General features: G+C 41.6%; 1 protein-coding gene across 1 annotated transcript in view; it reads left to right on the top strand.

The window, feature by feature from the left end:
- Positions 1 to 19,756: 19,756 nt before the first annotated feature.
- DCT (dopachrome tautomerase) overlaps positions 19,757 to 24,015 on the top strand; it is a gene marked incomplete at its 3' end in the record, with an annotated part of 29,908 nt that continues 25,649 nt past the window's right edge. The window contains exon 1 of the mRNA XM_079903117.1: positions 19,757 to 20,111. Within this exon, the coding sequence (XP_079759243.1) occupies positions 19,817 to 20,111 (295 nt within the window). The 5' untranslated portion in view covers positions 19,757 to 19,816. The remainder of the gene's footprint in view (positions 20,112 to 24,015) is intronic.

Below are 24,015 nucleotides of genomic sequence, written 5' to 3'. Positions count from 1 at the left end.
TGGAAAGGGAATTATGAGCATCTGCATTGTTATAATGATGGAAAATGGAATTTAGGATGGATGAAGAGGGAAGAGAAGACAAAAAGGAAAGTGAAGAGGGAGGGAGAAGGCCAGTGAGCCAAGGGTCTGGCAGTCCCATAGACTGATGTATCATCAGGTGACAAATAAAGGTTAACAAACATAAATAAGATGACGTCTATGGGTTCCAGGGCTTAGAACCTGTTATCTTTCGGGGGCATTACTCAGCATACTACAGAGTACTTGAGCAAGGAAGCAGGAAGGATGGGAGGTTGTGATCACAGAATTGGGTATTTACATGTTTTCAGGACTTCACCTCCAAAATTACAAAGAGTTGTCATTTTTGGAAGCGACACAGTTTCAAGTGATACTAAAGGCAAGAACAGGACCATGAGGGTGGTGTCTAAGCTAGAGGAAAGGAGGAATATTGGAGATGAGGTCAAGGAGATGAGAGCCCGGATACCAGACGGGCATTCACACAGACCTTGAAGTCACATTGGACGATGGCAGAAATGGCAGTGGCCAACTGTCAAGGTCCTCAGAGAATGAGGAAATGCTATTATAAGTCAGAAGGGGACAGAAAAGGAGGAGATGTTGACAGGTGGAATAAAGCTAAAAGAGCAGAAGAGAAATTGTCTGGAAGCTATTTCCAACCTATATCATTCCCCTCGATCCCCTATTTCACCACTTACCCTCTTGTGATTTAGCAAATGATCACATTTTGGGGGGAAACTTTAGAAACTATGTAATTAGCATGCCTTGACATTTATTTGCAACAGCGAATCTTTGTAAAAACTTTGCTTTTTTGGACACAGTTTTTTTTTTTTTTTTTTTTTTTAAATTATTTATTTATTTATTTATTTTTGGCTGTGTTGGGTCTTCGTTTCTGTGCGAGGGCTTTCTCTAGTTGCGGTGAGCGGGGGCCACTCTTCATCGCGGTGCGCGGGCCTCTCACTGTCACGGCCTCTCTAGTTGCGGAGCACAGGCTCCAGACGCGCAGGCTCAGTAGTTGTGGCTCACGAGCCCAGTCGCTCCGCGGCATGTGGGATCTTCCCAGACCAGGGCTCGAACCCATGTCCCCTGCATTGGCAGGCAGATTCTCAACCACTGCGCCACCAGGGAAGCCCTTGGACACAGTTTTGATATTGTTTTATTTTGTCTTTCTTTGAATGAGCTCATAAATTACTTGGTATTAACATGGATCGCTTCTAAAGATTTATTCTTTTGAAAAGTTTTTTGTTCCCTCCATTGCAAATGACACAAACCATGAAATCTTGAGCACAAAGAAGCATTGCTTAGTTCCCTTAGCTTGAATCATGTGGTTTTCATCAGACATGTTTCTCTTCTGGGTGGCAGTTTTAGGAGGGTTTAGTTGACCCAGCTTGTACCTCAAGCCCTAACTCTGCCAGTTTTCTTCTTCACCCACCCACACTTGACCATCATCTCTTCCTCCTTTGAGCTAAGCCAGGCTCACAGTATCTGGCAGGAACGCTAAATCGGCACATCCCTTCCCATACACAGGCCTGGTTAATAGGAGGCTTGGGAGCTACTGGGACCAATGGAATCTGGTTCCTGAGTCCTGCTCTGTGAGATGAAGGTGCTCTTGTGGTTAGGGTGGGTGGACGGCATACGAGAGCTTGGGTCGCTGCGTATCACTGCCTTGTATTCCAGCCACCGTGGATGTTGTCCTGTTTCTCATTTTCCTCTCTACAGCCTCTCTCGGAAAGGTCACTTTTCAGCCCCACAACTCTCAAATCTGTCCTCTAGTTCAGAGCTCGTTCTTGTGGTCTGGATGCATAGACCAAACATCCCACCAGGAGACCACACAGCACACACCAGCTCAACTTTTCCTTCCCCAGCCAAGCTCCCAGATGAGCACATACTACCACATGCTCTGGCTGTGCAGCTGCGGGCCACTTCCTGGGCATGACCTGCACCGGTGCTGCAAGCTGAGGCCCAGGCTCTCCTGAAGTTCTTTAATCCATTTTGAGTTTATTTTTGTGTATGGTGTTAGGAACTGTTCTAATTTCATTCTTTTACATGTAGCTGTCCAGTTTTCCCAGCACCACTTATTGAAGAGGCTGTCTCTTCTCCATTGTATATTCTTGCCTCCTTTATCAAAGATAAGGTGACCATATGTGTGTGGGTTTATCTCTGGGCTTTCTATCCTGTTCCATTGGTCTACATTTCTGTTTTTGTGCCAGTACCATACTGTCTTGATTACTGTAGCTTTGTAATATAGTCTGAAGTCAGGGAGCCTGATTCCTCCAGCTCCGTTTTTCTTTCTCAACATTGCATTGGCTATTCGGGGTCTTTTGTGTTTCCATACAAATTGTGAAATTTTTTGTTCTAGTTCTGTGAAAAATGCCATTGGTAGCTTGATAGGGATTGCATTGAATCTGTAGATTGCATTGGGTAGTAACATTGGGTAATCAACCTTTTCACCATGTTGATTCTTCCAATCCAAGAACATGATATATCTCTCCGTCTGTTTGCATCATCTTTAATTTCTTTCATCTGTGGTTCTGACAATTTTTGAATCTTCCCCAGTGGAGAGAGAGGGAGATGGGAAGAGAGAGATGGGGAGGGGGGAGAGAGAGAGAGAGAGAGAGAGAGAGAGACTGAGAGACCGAAATTTAAAGAAATTGGTTTACGTGATCATGGAGGCTGACAAGTGTAAAGTTTGCAGGGTGAGCCAGCAGGCTGGAGACCCAGGGAAGAGGTGATATTGAAGTTCAAGTCCGAAGGCCATCTGCTGGCAGAATTCCTTCTTGCTCATGGGAGACCAGTCTTTGTTCTGTTACGGTCTCCAACTGATTGAATGAGGTCCATTCACACTATGGAGGATAATCTACTTTGCTCCAAGCTCACCCATTTAAATGTTAGTCTCATCCAAAAAACACCTTCACAGAAATACATGGAATAACTTTTGATTGAATATCTGGGCACCCAGCCGAGTTGACACAAAAAATTAACCATCACAGCAAGTTTTCCAGGGACCAGACTGAAGAGCATTTATTAACTGGTCCCACACTTCGTGTGTTCCCGTGTGTCTCGAAGGAGGCCCAGGACTTGGCTGTCCTCTTCAGCCCACAGGGCTGACCTTCACAGAACTTGCAGAAGCCCTTTGATCCATCTTGCTCTGAAGCCCTGACATCCAGAAGTGCACTGAAGCCTGCGATTTTTTTTGGTTTTCCCACAGTGAGCATGCAGGCTGGCCTTTTCTACCCACATGATGGGCTGATCTGCTTCTGAGGCTCACCTGTGTGTTCATGAAATGCAAGGCTTCACAGGGCAGGAGCTTCCATAGAAAGGGCAGGATATTGCCTGAAGGAAGATGCATTTGCCTCAAGCTCCTGCAGGGAAGCCTACTCATAATCTCACCAAATTGAAGGAACTGTAGACATAGAAGGTGATCCTCAGTCCTAGGGGTTCAATATTTTCCTGAGATAACCCAAAGATTGCCGATTTCACTGTGGAAACAATGATGGATAATCTCAATATCATAAAATAAAAGACTAAAAATGCCACCTCGGCCTGCTCTGAGAAAACAATGTGTACATAGTAACAGAATGCCTAATGTATGGGGAGATAAGTGTATCATGGCAAAGAGAAATGCATTGTTTGTCAAAGACTTTGAGAACTAGATGCTTCACAAGACTGGGATACTGTCTGCAAAACTACTGGTACGTTATATGATAGTCTTAGAAATTTCCCACACGATGTTCATCGAAAGCCAAGTCCTTAGTCTTTTGCAGAAGAACACATTGTACTTCGTATGGGTATAGCTCAAGGGATTCTGTCACTTGGGTGAGGAAAGGCAAAATACGGGCATAGCTCAGAGATACTGCAGGTTTGGTTCCAGACCACAGCTATAGAGTGAATACTGCAATAAAGCCACTCACACAATTTTTTTGGTTTCCCAGTGCATGTGAAAGTCGTTTCCACTATACTGTAGTCTGTTAAGTGTGCAATAGCATTATGCCCAAAAAACAATGTAGCTCCTTAATTAAAAATACTTTTTGCTGTTGCACAGCAAAGGAAACCACTGACAAAATGAAAAGAATGGGAGAAAATATTTGCAAATGATATGACCTGTAAGGGGTTAATATCCAAAATCTATAAACAACTCAATATCAAGAAAAAAAATCTTTTTAAATGGCAGAAGACCTGAATAGACATTTTTCCAAAGAGGATATACAGATGGCCAAGAGGCACCTGAAAATAAGTTCAACATCGATAATCATCAGAGGAATGCAAATCAAAGCCACAATGAGATATCACCTCACACCTGTCAGAATGGCTATTGTCAAAAAGACCACAAATAAGAAATGTTGAGGATTTGGAGAAAAGGGAACCTTCGTACACTGTTGGTGGGAATGTAAATTGATGCAGCCACTGTGGAGAACAGTATGGAGCTTCCTCAAAAAACTGAAAATAGGGGCTTCCCTGGTGGCGCAGTGGTTTAGAGTCCGCCTGCCGATGCGGGGGACGCAGGTTCGTGCCCCGGTCCGGGAGGTTCCTGCATGCCGCAGAGCGCCTGGGCCCGTGGGACATGGCCGCTGAGCCTGCGCGTCCAGAGCCTGTGCTCCGCAATGGGAGAGGCCACAACAGTGAGAGGCCCACATACCGCAAAAAAAAAAAAAAAAAAAAAAACTGAAAATAGAGCCACCATATCATCCAGCAATTCCTGGATATATATATATCCGAAGGGGGAAAAAAACCCACTAATTTGAAAAGACACATGCACCCAATGTTCATAGCAGCATTATTAGCCGAGATATGAGAGCAACCTAATTGTCCATCAACAGATGAATGGATAAAAGACAATATGGTGTGTGTGTGTGTGTGTGTGTGTGTGCGCGCGCGCGCGCGTATATGTGTGTGTATATATATATATGTGTATATATATATATAAAATGGAATGTTACTTATAAAAAAGTATGAAATTTGCAGCAACATGGATGGGCCTACAGGGTATTATGCTTAGTGAAATACTATGTGTTTTCACTTATATATGGAATCTAAAAAATAAAACAGACGAATGAATATAACAAAACAGAAGCAGACTCACAGATATAGAGAACAAACTAGTGGTTACCAGCGGAGACAGGGAAGGGGGCAGGGGCAAGATAGGGATAGGGGATTAAGAGGTACAAACTACTATGTACCAATATATAGTAAATAAGCTACAAGGGTATATTGTACAGCCAATGAATATAGCCATAGTTTATAATAAAAAATACTTTCTTGCTAAAAAGTGCTAACCATCATCTGACAAGCAAGGTTGTCACAAACCTTAAATTTATAAAACACAATATCTGTGAAGTGCACTAAAACAAAGTGTGCCTGGGAAGAAATTTGTAAATGATACTTTAATTCTAAATTTAGCCTAAGATGTCTGCTTGCAATGGGGGTAAAATAAGTATTTTTCCCTGAATTAACCTGATTCAATATTCACTTCTGATTGGCTATTTCAAACAAACCTTAATGCCATGAATCTCAGGCAGAGACACGAGGGGATAAATAGCAAAACATGGGCAGTTGTTCCCCCTCCTCTGGGCTCCCATAGCCCTTCTCATGTGCTTCTACTTGAGGGTCTTGCCATCTCACTTTTGTACTGTTATGTGTTTTTCTCTCTTATCAGAACCATCACGGTGCCTGGCACATACCAGACTCTCTGTATGTGTTAGCTGACTGAATAAATGAGTGAATAGCCAGTATATTATGGTCTGTTGATTCTCTTTAAACATCACTAAGGGAGAAGATGGGTATAGTAAGGAGAAAATTACTCAAGAAACATTTTATTAGAAAGGTATTGAGAAGGAAACAGTTGAACGAAAGAAAAATGCAGGCAATGTGCAAGTCCAGTTGGCTCCGTTCCTGAGATCCTTCTCATTCTGGATGATTTTCTTGGGGGCTGGCCTGGCTCTGGTCTTTTCTTCTCTCTTCATCAGATCTTCCAACACCTCTGCAAGTTGGACTACTTCCAAGGAAGCTTGGGAATTTTTCTTTGTAAAATTTGGGGATCTAGCTCTAGCTATAATCTGAAGGGTCCACCTATGTTTTGGCAAACAGCATGCCAACATTTGGCACGGTGGTTTTGCAGCCTGGCTGGCTGGCCCAGGGCCCTCGGTATCATGGTGATCTGGGGTTGTTGGGAAACCATCCTGAGATAGTTTGGCTGGTATACAACCAGTCATTCTACTGAATTGGTGACCTTTGGAAACCTCTGAGAAATTGTAGGGAGCAGTAGGTTCTATTTTTTTGTTTGTCTGTTTTGTTTTGTTTTTTGCGGTACGCGGGCCTCTCACGGTTGTGGCCTCTCCCGTTGCGGAGCACAGGCTCCGGACGCGCAGGCTCAGCGGCCATGGCTCACGGGCCCAGCTACTCCACAGTATGTGGGATCTTGCCGGACCGGGGCACGAACCCGTGTCCCCTGCACCGGCAGGCGGACTCTCAACCACTGCGCCACCAGGGAAGCCCAGTAGGTTCTATTTCGATCATTGAAAGCCAACCTGATTTCACACAACGTTGTAATCTTAGTGCTTTAGCAGGTAAAAGGGATGCTCTGCGTATCAAAATATAACACACAAAATATTTTTTCTCCTTCACATCTATGCCTTAGCACATCCAAATTCTGTATTTTACCACCAGTCCATACTTGAAGAAGATCAACAAGGTCTGTTCCTGCCATTGTAAGATCTCTGAGATGGGTGGAAATGTTGATGACACGCCAGAATCCGTTCCAAAGACAGCTCGTATAGAATACACCTCTTAAGTTCCAAGGTGATTCATCTGGGTTGCACTTTGTAGGGTTCAGAAGATCAGAAGATAGGGTTGGGTAACAGCAACGTGTCATCGAAGATAAGTGAATATTGACGACAGAGTGAATGGGGGGATGAGAAAGGCAGAGGAGAGTCAGTTGGCAATGCTCCGAGGCAGGCAGTATATTGTTCCTTTCTGAGAAGTGACTGCCATCTGGCTTCTTTTATACAACAGACTTACCATGCAGTGTCACTACGCCTTACAGAGTAATCTTTGCATGAATTCTGAGTAGGTGCTATAGTAAATTATGTATAACCAGATTTAAAAGAAATTCCTCATAATTGAAATATGGGATCATGTTAAACCTCTTATTACTCCAAAAAGGCTTATACAGCTAAACCACATTTCTCTCTCTTTTGAGCTACTGTCCTATCCTCTCTCCTCTACAATTGTGGAGTGATTAATATAGTTAGAGAATGGGTAACCGTGAACATTTAAGAGAAGTATTATAATATGAGTGTTGCGACATATTCGATGAAGGTCTCACGTTATATTCTTATTTTCTCTTCGAATTTTTGCGTCTTGCATTTTGACACACAGTCCCCGATCCATTAACATGTAAACTGTAATGACGTGTGTAATACATTTTTTTCTGCAAGTTTTGGCCTTAAAGATGAATTTATTTCTTGGGCACTTGCATGCTATGCTTTTGGGAGTGGAGATGCTGCAGTCTTTCTGGAAGGCAGTTTGGGAGCCTTCGTGTAAAAAGAGCATTAAAATAAACGTGTACTTTGACGCAACAGTCCTACTTCTAGGAATTTAATCCATGGAAATGGTCAGAGATGAGTACAAAGATTAAACAAAGATGATTGTTGCAGAATTCTTAATACAGGTGAAAAACTGTAAACAACTCTAAATGTCCAAAAATAGGGAAATTGATTACACCAGTTATGATAACATCATAATTATTTATGGTGCAGTGAGTTATTATGTACCTTTAAAAATCATGAGAAAAATTTGAATAATATTGCTAAATGGAAAAATTATAATATAGAACGTGATATCACAATTTTGTTTAAATTTATGTGTATGTACCAAAAACAGATTGAACATATAAATGTCAAATAGTAAGCCATGGCTATCTCTGAGTAAAGGACTTATCCATGAATGACTTTCTTCTTTGGTCTCTTTAACAGTTTAGAAACTTTCTATAATGAAATGGATCATTCCTTCATAAGAGGATAAATGCTAGGATAATGCTAGGGAAGACACCCAAGAAGCCAGACAGCAAAGGGTTAAACGAGATTTCACACATAGTCACTCTACTTTTGAGGCACAGGGTAGAGTACATGAGTGATGGCGGAAGGAACCAAAGATCCATGAACAGTATCAATTAGGCATTCTGGCATAGGACCCAGCCTAGGAACTCTCCAAAGACAAAGAGGAAGAACTAGTCTCAGGGAACCCCCAGTGAAATGAATGAGCCGAACTGCACCTAAAAGAGACTTACAGAACCCAAACAAAAGGATGGAGACTGAGGAAGAAGTGACCAGGGAATAAGAAGAGATCTCTAAGGAAATATTTCCTGGGACCTGCCAGGAGCCAGGATTCTGAGAGGCCATCCACCCCCAGAAGGCAGGTGTCACCAACCGTGAGACCTAGGGGGGGCAGGTGGGGCAACTGGCCGGGAGAGTTTGGGGTATTGGGGGTGGGTTTAATGGAGAGTTGCTGGAGCTTCTAGCCTTTCAGAGTAAGCTTGAACTTCTAAGTGGGATCTCCTAATTTTATAAATCCTGGCCATTAAAATTTAAAAAAATTAATAGGCTTTATATTTTTAGGGCCGTTGTAGGTTTATAGAAAAGTTGAGCAGAAAGCAGAGTTCCCATATACCCTCTTACCCCTGCCCCCCAGTTTCCCCCATTATTAACATCTTGCCCTAGTGCAGTACCTTTATTACAATTGATGAGCCAGTATTGATACATTATTATTAACTAAAGCCCACAGTTTACATTATGGTTCACTTTTGGTGTTATACATTCTATGGGTGTTGACAAATGTGTAATAATGTGTATCTACCATCACAGTATCGTACAGAATAGTTTCACTGCCCTAAAAATACTTTGTGCTCCACCTGTTCATTCCTCCCTCTCTCTCCCTGAACCCTGATCTTTTTACTGTCTCCACAGTTTTGCCTTTTCCAGAATGTCATGTAGTTGTAATCATATAGGATGTCGCCTTTTCAATTGGTTTTGTTCACTTAGCTGTATGCATTGAGGTCCCTACATGTCTTTTCATGGCTTGATAGATTATTTGTTTTTATTGATGAATACTATTCCATTTTATGTCTGTACTACAGTTTGCTTATCCATATACCTATTGAAGGGCATCTTGGTTGCTTCTGGTACCTTTTTTTTTTTTTAAGACAGCTTTATGGAGGTATAATTGACATATAATAACCTGCACATATTTCAAGTCGAAAATTTGATGAGTTTCCACACACCTATATATCAGTGAAACCACTACCAAAATCAAGATAATGAATGTGTCTATCACCCCCAAAGGTTTCCTTATGCCCCCTTTGTAATCCCTTCCTCATACCCCTACCTGCCACCCTGTCTCCAGGCAAACACTCATCTTTCTGTCACTTGCAATTAGTTTGCATCTTCTAAACTTTATATAAATGAAATCATGCCGTGTCTTTTTGTCTTGCTTCTTTCACTCAGCACAAGTGAGGGCAGGTATTTCCCCTGGATTCTGTAGAAGTCTAAATTTCAAGAAGCTGGCATGTCTCCTGAGGATGGTAACTAAGAAGATGCAGCCAGAGATTTGCCCTAGTGTCAAATGTCCCCTCCATGCAATATCTCCTTATATACTATATTAGTTACGAAAATAGCCCAAACTGTTCTTTCCTTCAGAGTCATGTTGCAAAAGAGTCTCCACTCTCGTGAGTCCACACACGCAGCATTTTCACAGTCTCATGCAGTGAGCCGTCCAAGCACAACACCCTGCCCTCCCCCCATACTGCCACTCCCTGTGACTGATGTCTTTTGATAGGACTGACCTGGTTTTGATGGAGTGAAGCTTTCAACCTTCCTTCACTCTCTGTTTTAACAACCGCAAATTATGGAGAAGCGTTTTTGACATATAATTACATGGAGGATAAAAGTAGATTATAAAAATGTGTATTCTATAATTCCAGTTCGATTAAAAAAAGACTATTGAAGGAATGACTCATTACATCCCTCTGGAATGATAAACAGCAAAAGAGTAATCAGAATTACTTCTGGATGGTGAGATTATGAGTGATTTAAATTTTCTTCTCCATACTTTTCCATGTTTTTCAAATTTTCTGAAATGAATGTGTGTATTGTTATCAGAAATAGTGTGAAAAAAATTTATATTAAACCCCAAATTTGGGTTTTTGATTTGCAAGAAATTACCAAGTTATTTGGAGTAAGTTCCCACGCCCAACTAACTTGAACCCTAATGTTAGGGGAACTACTGACTGAAACTGCCCACCTTGGCCAGGCACCACAGTAACCATTTGTATGAGTTATTTTATGACAGGAGATCCTGGTAAGGAACACAGAACTAACAAGCCACCACCAACCGGAAAAATTCGGGCAAGGTCAAAAGGAGACCCCAGTCTGTATGTCCTACCAACCTCTCAGAATCCTTCTCGCTGGAATCCATCTTGGTTGAGTGATGCGTGTGACACCAGGAAGGACCCTGAGTCAGAATGATTGGCCAGAGATAATCCAGAAACTAACCCCATCATCATAAAACCTGAGACTTCGAGCCACGTGGCAGAGAAGTTCTCCTGGGTTCCCTCACCCTCCTACTCTCCACCCGGCTGCCCCTTCCCAATAAAGTCTCCTGCTTTGTCAGCACATGTGTCTCCTGGGACAATTCATTTCCAAGTGTTAGACAAGAGCGCACTCTTGGGCCCTGGAAGGGGTCCCCCTTCCTGCAACACTAAGGTAGCAATAGTCACTGTTTATCATTCATTCACTTACTCCTCCAGCAAACATTTATTACTCAGTTATTATGTGTTAGGCTCTGTGTTAGATATTGGATACAAAGATGAACACAATAGTAATCCCCTTCCATTGGAAAGATCCCTCTTCAGCTGATTAGTTATTCAGGTCAGTGTACTGATTTGAAGACGTCGGTCAAGTTGGGGGTTGGGAGGGGGGTGGTGGTTAAGAATTCAACTAGGAAGTTGGTTTTGAAAGAGGAGAAGAAGTGTATTGCTTTTGGTACTCAAGACTGTGGAATCCATTCCAATGACAAATGTCATTCAGCATGATTGTATTAGCGCCTCCATCAGTGAACTGGAAGGGTCATTAAATACTTGAGTGTAGTAGCAACTGCGGTTCTACCAATGTGTTTTCTGACTCCATTATTCTAGAGATTTTTTTAAAGTTAACTTCTTACTTTGCAATAATTGTAGACTCACGTGCAGTCGTAAGAAATAGTACAAAGAGATTCCATGTGCCCTTTACCCAATTTCCCTCAAAGGTAACATCTTGCAAAACTATATTATAATATCACACATTCTCAGGATTTTAATACCTAGGAAAATGAAGAAAAGACCAGTCTGGTTCCTTACCAAACTTCCTATATAGCTGGTACCTCTGCCATTCTTGGCAGGATTCTGCAACACTGGCTTTTTCTCTTACACTTTAATAAAGGCCTCCCTGAAGATAGATTTTTTTTCTTTATATCTTAAAATATTCAAGTATTTCCTTAAAGGGTTACATTCAAGTATCTCCTTAAATTAGATTATTTTCTTGAATGAAGTTAGTATATAAATGTGAAGGAACAGCATTTAGTCATCAGGTTATGGGGACCCTGTGAACAGAAAACTTAACCTATGAACAGTAAGGATGTTTGTAGCCATGGGCGGAAGACTGATGAAAAGATTGTTCCCAAAGGAGATTATTGAGCAGTGCACAGCCTCAAAGGGGCCTTCACAGGGGCACCTGGAAGTGAATGTAATCTCCAGCCACAGTGCCATATACAAGGAAGCTTCTATTGCTTCTACAAGAAGAGGAACAGCCGTGTTCAGAGATTCGAAAGACTTAAGTTCAAGGGGAAAATCTGAGAGGGGAAGAGATGGAAAGTTTTCCCAGGAGGAGCCCAACCCACCACCCAACTCAGAAGGAAAAAAAGGAGCTACCTGGACCTTTCCATAGAGATGGAGGGGCCAGTAAGTCAGGAGACCATCTGGATGTTCAGCTGATGAGTTTATCCTTCAAGGCACAGTGCTTCCCTGTTCTCATTCACGAATTTAATAAATATTACTGAGCACTTTTTATCTGTCCGTCCCTAACTGTTGAGTTGGCAGAAAGATGAGAATTGAGTGACTTTTTTGGGGTTTTTTTTTTGAGGATATTGCATTAAAAAAAATTTATTTATTTTGGCCGCTCTGGGTCTTAGTTGTGGCACACGGAATCTTCATTGAGGCATGAAGGATCTTTTAGTTGTGGCATGCGGGATCTTTTTACTTGTGGCATGTGGACTCTTAGTTGCAGCACGCATGTGGGATCTAGTTCCCCGACCAGGGATCAAACTCGGGCCTCCTGCATTGGGAGTGCAGAGTCTTACCCACTGGATCACCAGGAAAGTCCCAAGAGTGACTGTTAAATAAAAGATACTTGAGACAAAGATGAGAGGGAAAAAAGTGTCCATATCAGCAAAGCGATATCTTATATTTTACTCATCCTTGTTGCCTAGCGTCAGGAAAGAGCACTGTACTATGAGTCAGGAGACTGAGGCTCTGTCACTAACTAGCTCTGTGATCTTGGGTAAGTTATTTTTGACTCTGTGTGGGCATTGGTTTTCTCAGATGATTGGTCCAAACAATTTTTAAACTTCTCATCAGCTGAATAATTTATGAGGTAGGATGGCTCAAAGAGATCATGTATAGGACTAACTGTAGAATAATAAGAGTGGTACTGCCTGACAAATGCTAACCTTTAAAGAAGTAAGCTGCCAACACCCAGTTCGGAATTTCCGATGAGATTAAGCAGAATTCTTCTCGTCACTAGAAAGCAGCTAAGGCTTAAAATGGTGTCTCCCCAACATCTCTTCAGTGTCTCTCTCCCACCCACGTGACCCACATCAACCCTCCTTCAAAAGCCAAAATGTGAATGGTTGAGGGTGACCTGGTTGTGAAAAGATATTGAGTTTATGAGTTTTGATGTCCAGTTTCACCATTTACCATCTGCTATGAGTTGAACTGTGCTCCCTCTATGTTTCCCCACCAAATTTATGTGTTGAAGTCCTAACCCCAGTACCTCAGAATGTGACCCTATTTGGAAATAAGATTGTTGCAGATCTAATCAGATGTAAGATGAGGTCATGCTGGATTAGGGGGGACCTCTGGACTTGTGTGGACTTAGGGTGGACTTGTGTCCTTATAAAATGGGAAATTTGGACACAGAGGCACACACATGGGGAGAACACCATGTGAAAACTGGAGTTAGGCTGCCACAAGCCAAGGAACTACCAGAAGCTGGGATACAGTCTGAAAAACATCCTTGCCTCTTGCTTTCAGAGGGAGCATGGCCCTGCTGACACCCTGACCTCAGACTTCAAGTCTCCAGAACTGCGAGATAATACATTTCTACCATTCAGTTTGTGGTACTTTGTGTTTAAAGTAACCAAACAAGGAGGCCATTGGTCTGAGGTGGCTCTAATGTTTTGGTTGTCAACGCAAGCAAATCAGAACCTAAGCCAGAGTGAATTCCTGTAAAAGCCTCAAGGTTAAGAACAACTCAGTCACAAACAGCCAACTAGGCTTTCCCCCAAAATGCAACCACTTAAGCTATAGCCAATCAAATAATGTCCTTGCTTTGCTGCTGCACCTTCTCTGTAAAAACCTTGCCCCTAGCTCCTGCTGGTGAAGCACTCCTAACAACTTCCGGTTTGGGGCTACCCAGTTCAAATCACTGTTTGCTCAAATAAACCCTTAAAAAATTGAATATGCTTTAGCTTATCTTTTCACAGTTCCTTATGACAATGATAGCAAGCTAATATACTATCTGTGTGATCTTGGGCAACTCAGACAAATTCTGTGAGGTCCGATTTCTTCCGTGGAAATTGAAGACATAGAGGGAGGTTTATTTTTTTTTAATGTAGGTAAGTTTTTTTTTTTTAACAGAGAGAATTTAATATAGAGAACTGTTAACACGATAGAAACTTGTGAAATAGGTACTTGAAAGGGTAAAAGCACAACCCTAAGGTATCATGGAAGCAGTATCGGTAGCAAAAGGAATAAGTTAAGATTATTAAAATGAGGAGCCTAGAGGTGGGCTCTATGGAAATGAAACTCAAAGTTCTGCGGAGGAGGTGCCACTCAGCTGGTGCAAGTGTCTGGAGGGCCCCTGAAGAGGCTGATCCTGTAACTGTGGGAAAACTGCCAACTGCATTCAGCTGCTGCTTCAGGAAGGCATTTTTAAGTGTATTTTGTTCCTTAATGCTTCACCCTCTGTAGTTCCCAGTCCCCATGTGCACCATGACTTTGCTTCTTCACTTACAGCTTTGTGTTTCCTTGAGTCTTCAGGGAGGAAAAACATGTTTCCACCAAGAAGACTGCTCACCCCTCCAACATTTCTGAGTTCTGACTTGGGCTTCGAATAATCCTGCTAAGATGAAATCCATTTCTGTGGCATAAATGGACAGTTGGTGTTCATAAATTTCAATTGATTTTTATGACTATAAAATATTATGTCATCATAAGCACCTCTTATAATTGAAGTAAACCAAAATCTCCAATAAATTATCTTGTTTTGCACACTTTTCAGTCTGTTCTTCTTATATTAGAACACTTTAAAAAAGAAGAATTCATAACAACAAAATTTAAATTTAGTAGGTTGCTGTGTGCCGTGATTTGTAAGAACGTATTTCTTTTTTGTAGCTTATAAAATGAACTGGAAGTTTAGAGTTATTCTTTTGGGCTATGTATATTTGTGTGTTCGTGTGTGTGTGTGTGTGTGTGTGTGTGTGTGTGCACTTGGCCTATTAAAATTAACTAAATTAATTTAGATGAGATTAAATAAGAAGAAATCTTTTCCAAAGACGGCGTCAGGCACCATGGTTAGATGCTTTTGGACAGCAGTGATAAAATAATGAGCTTGGTATAAAGTATCAGATTCAGGTCAAGTATTTTTTGAAGATTTATTTTATTTTATTTTATTTTATTTTTAATGATAGAATTCATCTTTGTCAGCTCTTGAAATTAATGAGTTGCCTCAAATCTGGTTTACCCGGTCTCTGTGGCTTATTTAAGCTTTGTCCACACATATATTTGTTATAATTAATGATGGAGATTCCTAAGTTCTAAGGCTAAGAGAATAGCATACCTGTAAACATAGCACATCATCATTTAATTAATTCAGCAGAATCTAGGAAAGAACAGTTCCCTTCATTTCTGGGTAGTAATATTGCATAAAAGATAAGAATATTTTCCATGTGCTGAAGTTAGAAGTACTGATTTAGTTTCCAGAGGAAACATATTATGAAAAGGACTTCTAATTAGATTCTTGGATTAGATGTGTGTATGTGTGTAAGTGTGATTTATAGATGAGGAAACTGAGGCTGATAGAGGATAACTACTTTGTGCAGGCCATTGAATTCATAAGTAGCGGTACCAAGACCGAGAAAACAAATCGTGATATGCCAAAGCCATATTGTTTCTACTACTTACAGGAGGTTCCTTTATATAGTGTCATCCTCACAAGTACCCATCATTCTAGATTTTTTAACTTAAATTTTAAAATTTATGATTAAAAAGTAAGTACTACATGTGAGTGGTTCAATATTCAAAATGTACAAAAATATAGAATGAAAACAAATCTCTTTTTCGCTCTGGTTCCCCAGCTCTTTAGGCCCCCTTCCCAGAGAAAGCCACTCCACCAGTTTCTTGTGTATATTCGTCATATTTACACACACACACATACACATACACTCCCTCACTGTGTTAGCATAGTGAAGTCACAGTTGTGTCTCTTATGATTTTCTCTTGACATTATATTTTGGTGATCCTTGCAGATCCCAAACTGTCTTAATTGTACATTTATAGACTATGGTGGATCTGTTAGTACTAAAATTGTGTAAAAAAATTTACATTTTCAGGCCATACAACCTGTTACAAATGTATAGGTGGTATTTGCTGGGTTTGATCAGAAGTGGGCAGAAAGGGGAGTGAATCTCTCCCTTTCACGGATCTGTATTTTGAAGGGGGAGTAGCTATATTACTTACCCAAGTCAGTCATTAAATTATAGAGATACACATAAAAGAATCCATATTGAATACCCATTACCAGGATGAAGGATAAAAGCCAAAATGCTAAAATAAAGATTAGAAGGCACAAGTATGCATAACAAGGAACTGAGACGGATATAAAGATGAGCGATGCAAAATCTGAAATTAAAAAACCTGTTTGATGTATAAACACAGCCTTAAGAATAGACTATCAAAAAATACATGCAAGAAGGAAAAAATGCATCCAACTGAAATAATCAGAAACCACACAGCCCGTTCCTAACCCTTGATTCCTCTGAAGAACAATTCACACCACGAAGAAAAGAAAAGCTTTTAGAGGTAGAAAGCAAAACCCTTATCAGGACAGATGCCCAGCATTTACGAAACAATTTGGACACAGGGGAAAAAAATAATCTCTTTTCCCCACAATGTGGCTGCAGAAAATAGATCAAAAAGCATCAGACAGAGGAGTCCAGCAGGGCTAAAAACAAGGAGGATTTTCACATTCAGGGGCATGGAAAAGGAGCAGGCAACTCGCTGACAAGCAGAAGAAAGAGGCAGATGATTGATTTCTCTGTATTAATCTTAGCTATGGCTCTAAAATGTTTACCACCCCATTGGATCGCTTACCAGGCTCTGAGCCGTCTCTTCCTCCTTTGAATGTAGCGAAGGCATGGTTCGCATCCTACCTCCAAGGTTTTGCATGTCCACCCTGCATTGTCCACAAATTCTCTAAAGAATCGCGCATTGAGTCCTTTTTATGTGCAAGATGGTACTAGATGCTGAGATGCAAAATCAAAGTGTGCAGAACATCAGTTTTCATTCAGATTCTTGCCTCAACTGTAAAGGAAAAGGGTAAAATATATTGCTTTCTGATAAGGCACTTGTCTACTCAGATTATTTCCCTCTGATATACAGCTGCCTCTCTTTATTGGCTTTCAGAACATTCCATAGACTAGTCCTTGATTTTATGGCTTCCGGTGACAACAAACGGTCTCAATGCGCCCAGGAGGTATTTCCTCCTGGATTCTGCTCTTCGCTTTCTAGCAAAGACTTTCCTTTTTGTAAATAAGGCAATGTTTAATTACAGCCATACTCACGATCTGAGATCTTCTAGGCTCATGTCCTTAGATGTCTGATTACTTACACCAGCGTCTCAGGAATTCTTTTTGAATTCTTCTCTAAGCCTCGGCTTGTTTACAAACAACTTGGCTGGGAGCTTATTACTGTTGGACTTACACAGAAATGTATGTGTGCATCTATACATCTCTCCGCCTCCTTTTTCAAGGAACTTGAGATAGACTGGAGAAATACATAAATTTACAAAAGGATAAAATAAGAATTTCCATATCTAGGAACATATGGGAAAGCAAATATCAAACAAAACACTGTGTGAATCAGTTGCTAGACATGGGGCTATGAATTTGGTTCTAAGCGTCATAAATGGTCGAGGCAAAGGAAGAGACACTATCCTAAAATTCATAGGACCTAAAAGTTCAGGACAAGCTAGTTGCTACGGGGAAGCACCGTTTTTCTGGAAACTGAACCCTGAGAGAAATCTCTCCCATGGATCTTCATAAAAATGACATTGTGACGTATATGAGATGATAGAAAAATGCCTTACAAGTTTCACATGGTATTTTGCGATGACATGCCTTAATGTAGGCTTATTATGGCTTCATACTAAAAGTTAACTCAGTTAACGTAATGGGAGGAGGGACCCCAAATTAGTACTTTAGCTAGGCTCCTGTATCAAGATGAGGATTTCTTAACTCTATTCTGACCTGCTTAGGGCTTCCATCTAGGGTAGCAATATTAAAGCACAGAGAGGAGGAGGTCACGTCCTACGGCAGAGATTAGAATGATGTGGCCTCAAACCAAGGAAGCTGAGGAAGGGCAGCAGCCACTGGAAACTGGAAGAGGCAAAAAGGTTCTCCCCTAGAGCCTTCAGAGGGTGCGCAGTCCTACCGACACGCTGAGTTTGGACTTCTGGTCTTCAAAACTGTGCGAGAACACGTTTCTGCTACTTCAAGCCACTCCGTTAGTAGAAATTTATTAAGGCAGCCCGAGGAAATGAACACACATGGAATATTTCAGTTGACTTGATTCCAACATTTCCTTTGGAGCCTTGCTTTATTCTGACCCAGTGACTCTCACCTCAGACTGCACATTAGAATGGCTTAGAGAACTTAGAAAAAATGCTGACGTCTGGGCCACACGCTCAGAGATTCCACTTCAATGGGCTTGGGCTACAAACTGGCAACGGTCTACAGTCAGAGTTGAGAACGTACATTTCTGTGTAAGTCCAACTTTTAATTAGTCACAGCAACTTAATATCATAGGGGTGACACAGAAGTACATGGGGTGGGAACAGCTATATAAAAATTTTTTTAACTTAGGCATTTGCTTTGGGACATAACATTCTGTATCTTCATGCCCAAATAGAAAGCATTCTTAGACACTGTCTGAAGCAGTTTTGCATCAGCTGTCTGCACAGACCCTTAGGGCACTAAGAGAATCCTGTTTCTACCATGAGGAGGGAGTATGGATGTTCTCACAGGTGGCCACCGCTGCCCATCTGGACGCTCCCCTCACTGCCTCTGGAAGCACTGCGGAGGCGCTGCCTTCTAGACTGAAGCTGGACAATGCTTCACTTTAACATAAATCAAAAGACATCATTTGTAAGCCCTTGCTCCAAATTGTCCCACTGCCTCTTGACAATTAGACAATGACAATTTTGAATTTCTGGTGGCATGGTACTTTGTGTAATTAAAAAAAAAATCTGCTGCAGAGACGTGCTGAATAGGAGAATAGTACCTTATTATTTGGAGGGAAGAGGGTCCTTCATTGTGAATTGTGGAACAAAGCAATTCCTTGTTCGTCAGCCCTCAATAAATGTTTCTTTATTTGTGAAGTTGTGTGATGGCCTGTAGTGGTCTTTCGCGCACATCAGGGAGCAGTCAGGAGTGAGCTGCAGTTAGCAGTGGGGCTGGTCTATGAAGGGCCTTTGACGCCGAGCTCACTGCATCTATTGACTCCCCAGGAAGTCTGAGGTCACAAGCTTGCCTGGAGCACATGAGCCCAGATAATGAAGATGGTTTGGCCTTCTTGAAACAAAGCCAGAAACTTTATCTACTTCATTGTGCCCTTTGGGTCATGTGCTAACGACGAGGATTTGTCTAATACTAATCCCCCTAATGAAGGCTTCTCCCAGCCCTTACACAAACCCCACAAGGCCCCGTGATTTGGCAAGCCAGGCAGAATAAAGGCGAAACGGCGTTTGGCTTTTGAACTGAGTTCAAGGCAATTAAAGCCATGGACTAAGGAGGAAAGGAGGGGGTTTAGAAATACCAGTATAATAAGTAGTATGACTGGAGCGCTCCGTCAATTAACTCAATGAGACAAAGCCTGATTTCACGGGGGAAGGCGGTGAGAAGCGCTACCCTCATTAAATCTGGCCATTAGAGGTGCTTCTAATGGAATTAACTTTGTTTTAGTGGTCTGAGTTATATAAAGTAGTCTGTGCATGTGCACGTACACACGTGCACACAGGCAGGTTCTGTAATTTTTGTGGGTCTTTCTTTCAAGAGGAGAGGAATAGAACGCGAAACAAAAATACACCCCCCAAACCGCAAATCCCCAAAGAACAAAAATCAAAAACGGGGTGGATGCTCCAGTGCTCAAGAGTGGAAGACAAGAGGAAAGCAGGACAGAGGCGAGGAGTGGAAGGCGCGAGAGAGTCCTCCCGGTTATAAAGCCATGAGCCCCCTTCGATGGGGGCTTCTGCTCGGCTGCCTGGGCTGTGCGCTCCCGCCGCGGGTGCGGGCGCAGTTCCCCCGGGTCTGCATGACGGTGGGCAGCCTGCAGGCCAAGGAGTGCTGCCCGCCGCTGGGCGCCGACACGGCCGACGTCTGCGGCTCTCGGGAGGGCCGGGGCCAGTGCGCGGAGGTGCAGATCGACACCAGGCCCTGGAGCGGTCCTTACGTCCTGAGCAACCAGGACGACCGAGAGCGGTGGCCACGGAAGTTCTTCGACCGGACCTGCAGGTGCACAGGTGAGGAAGGCGGGCAGACGTGCGCATGCGCCCAGCTGGGTGGGGCAGGCCCGCTGGGAAAAGAGCCCCTTCCAAGGAAGAGATGGGACTCTTGAGATGCTTAGACTAGGCTTTGAAAAGCAAACCAAGTTGGTCCATCGCAGGCAGGGAATTGAGTAAGGCTGATGTCTTGGTATACTCTTCACACCCTTTGTATATCTAGCTATGAACACTAAATATATATTCCGTGGGCCAAGCTTCATTACATGAACGCGTGCCGACACACCACGGGCTTGTCTGTTGGAGGGGGTAGATAAAGGGCCCAAGAGTCAGCTTTGAAACTCAGAGCAAAAGTCCTTTCAAGATGGATTCAGTGCCCTCTCCTTCTGAAATGGGTTTGCACTTGTTGAAGAGGGTGGTGGGTGAGGCCTGGCCTCTGGAAGACAGACGTCGAGGGTAGGTGTTCTGTAGTCCGAGTCTCAGCGTTCCTAATGATTTGAACAGGTCTCAAGCAGGATACGTCTTGCTCGTGAAGGTTATGATTGGGTTGTAATTTTGCCAGCATCGGAGAGACGTGGCATGCCAGAGCTTTCTCCGCGAGCTGAAGAACAGAGGCTGGTTAGGAGATAAAAATGGCTTTTTTCCCTCTTACCTGGGTTTGATGTGAGCGTTTCAAAATTTGCTCAGTGTCTCTCTTTTAGACCTTGGTCTCTCTTATTACCTGTTTCTTTGAAATCTCTGTGCACTTCTTAATCCTCCGTCTCTTCTGAGCCATCTCAAATCCTCTTTCACGGGCCTCCCCTCCAGTGTTCAGCAAACATGCACAGCAGTGATAAACACTCAAAGGCTGGCAGGGCATGTGGAATACAAAACACATAAGCCATAACTTTAGCAAAGCCCTTGGAAACTGTTCTACAGTGTCTAGCCACACAAGAGCTTTTTCCTTTTGAAATTATGTTTTTATTGATGTTCTTATATGATGCTGGCACATAGGAAAATACAGATAATTGAGCTACCTAAGGACATAAAAAGGTAAACTAAGGGAATGTACAAAGGGCTGTGATGTGGATGTAGGAATGATATCAGATGTTTTTAACTTAAACAAATTCTGAAGCTATTTTTTATACAGTGGATAAACAGGATCCTATTGTATAGCACAGGGAACTATATTCAACATTCTGTAGTAAACCATAATGGAGAAGAAAAAAAATTCTGGCTTTATAACCATTTTGTAGTCGTATTGTTAATTCTGTGATTCAAAGGAACTGTTTTGTCTTGGGGTATTATTGTGACAAAAAGTTTTTAATAGCATGTTGAATATATGCTGTTCATTTTCTCTAAGCTAGTTGAGCATTTGCTTCTGTAGACATTATCTTGTAGATTCTCATGGTTTTTCAGTCTAATGAGAGGCAGCAGGTTTCATACTACTTGTGGGATTGGAAACCACACTACAGAGTGACTTCTTTGTCTATGACTCAAAAATTCTTCTAGAAAATTTGTTTCCAGGTCAATTAATGATAGAGTACCACAAGTTACAGAGGTTGGGAATCTCCATTTTATAGAATCCTGGGGACAGAAGACATTAGGAACTCAGATATAACTGTTAACTCTCCTTATCACCATCTACTCTATATTTCTGACCTGACTAGCAAGTTTTTAAAAAAGTGGAAATGGAAGGAATCAAGGATGGCAGAATAGAAGAGATAATTGCAGTCTCCCTGTCCTGAGGGAATGGTTATAAATATTCCTCTAGAAGTGGCAGTAAATTAGGATCACAGTGACCTAAGTTGTCTCTCTCCTCCAGGATTTGATCTGTCTAGACTCATTCAGGACCATAGCTCTTTCCATCCCAACTTTGGATGGCTCTACTCATGTTGGCTAGACGGTCTTTGTCTTTGAGCCTCAGCGTACCAGGCTAGGTCCTTAGTGACTGAGCTAGACAGCTATTTGGTATACATAATAATCACCGTGATGTGTCATATGCCTCAAAGCAAGACACATGTCTTTCAGTTTATTCTCCCTAAAGAGTGAGTTGCTTGCTTTCTGAGAGTAATTTCTTCATGATTTAGAAGGCAGTCTTCAGAAGTTAAACCTGATCTCTGGTAGCCTCAAAATTCTTTTGCAAATAGAATCACTGGGATTCTTCTGGTGTCACCCAAAATTTATTAATGAAGAAATGTATATTAGCAACCAGACTGTTGATGACCTTGAGCTTTGTTAATACAGTGGAAAGATAAACACACCATTCATCTCTTGATGGACATTTAGGTTGTTTCCACATCTTGGCCATTCGGAATAATGCAGCAATGAACATGCGGATGCCAATATCTTTCTGAGATCCTGATTGAAATTCTTTTGGTTAAACACTCAGATATGGGATTGCTGGATTATATGATAGTTTTATTTTTAATTTTTTGAAGAACCTCCATACTGTTTTCCACAGCAGCCGCACTAATAGTGTGCGAGGGTTCCAATTTCTCTGCATCCTCGCCAAGTGGTATGTATTTGCAACTTAATACCGTTCAGCCCTACAAAAGAAGGAAATCTTGTAGTATGCAACAAATGAATGAAACCGGAGGCCATTATACTCAGGAAATAAGTCAGTCACAGAAAGATAAATACTGAATAATCCCACTTATATGGGCATCTAAAATAGTCAAATTCATAGAATCAAAGAATGGAATGGTGGTTACCAGGAGCTGGGAGGAAGAGGAAGTAGAGGGTTACTAATCAATAGGCATAAAGTTTCAGTTAAGCAACATGAGTAGGTCCTAGAGTTCTGTACAACAGAACTGTATAAAATTCTACCTAGAGTCAACAATAATGTATTGTACCCTTAAATATGTGTTAAGAGGGTAGATCTCATGTTGGCTATTCTTATCTCAATTAAAAAAACACACACACAAAAACTCATAGTCTCCTCGATCTTGAAGTTGGTAAAAGATTTTAGCTCAATAAAAAGAAATAAATGCAAACTCTGAGGGGGGGAAAAACCCTAAATTATGTGCTCAAATTCTCTAGAGAGAACATCTCTATTCTCTGTGGGGATAAATTGAACCCCCCAAATTACTGAACTTAATTGTCAAGAAGTGGTAAATTTCAGGAGACTTTGGCATTAGCCATTCACCTTCCAAGTCTCACCTGCCAGTTGGCATTCCTAAGCATAGACCAGCTGCAGCTGGGTCTTTGGATTTTTGAAAAATATGTGCACCAAATGGTTTATGAACACTTATCTGAGAACTTCTTGTTTGTACAAGTGACTAAGTGCCTCCACTTTCCAATCTCTGAAATGGGGATAATGATGAAACCACATTTGTAAAATCCTTTTGAACTCTGTAAATGAAAGGCCTCATGTGAGTATAAAGTATTGTCATTAATATAATAGAATCTCTAATTAAAAGGAATAGGCTATTTAGAGCTCCTTGTAAATTCACTGATTGGTGGTCTTTAAGCTTAATTAATCTAATAGCCCTTGGAGGTTGAGCTGATGCAGTTCATGTAGGAATGTGCATTGTTTGGTTGTTCTCATTCTCTTTCCATTTTCTCCCCAGTCCTAAGTAGGTATAAGACTTTGTCTTTTTAAATTTAATTTTTACTCAAGGACATACTCAGTGATAGACTGGTATCTAGGGATCCTTTCTTTTTTCTCTCTCCATTTCCCAGGGAGATAACGCAATCCTTTCTAAAAGGGCCCCGTTCATTTATATATCTATATATCTATATCTATATCTATATCTATATATCTATATCTATATCTTGGCTGCTGCTGTTGGTGGATTAATGGAAAAATTTAACTCATTAAGTTGATGTTAGGAAATACTAGGAAATCTAAATTAAAGAAATAAACACTTTGTGTGCTAGGCTTTTATGTTATTGCACTTTTCAGTTGTCTTCAGCACTTTAACAAATTCTTTAAATCAGGGTT

Source organism: Stenella coeruleoalba (assembly GCF_951394435.1).
Source record: "Stenella coeruleoalba genome assembly, chromosome: 18".
Classification (NCBI taxonomy): domain Eukaryota; kingdom Metazoa; phylum Chordata; class Mammalia; order Artiodactyla; family Delphinidae; genus Stenella; species Stenella coeruleoalba.
This window is presented reverse-complemented; position numbering and strand designations above follow the sequence as displayed.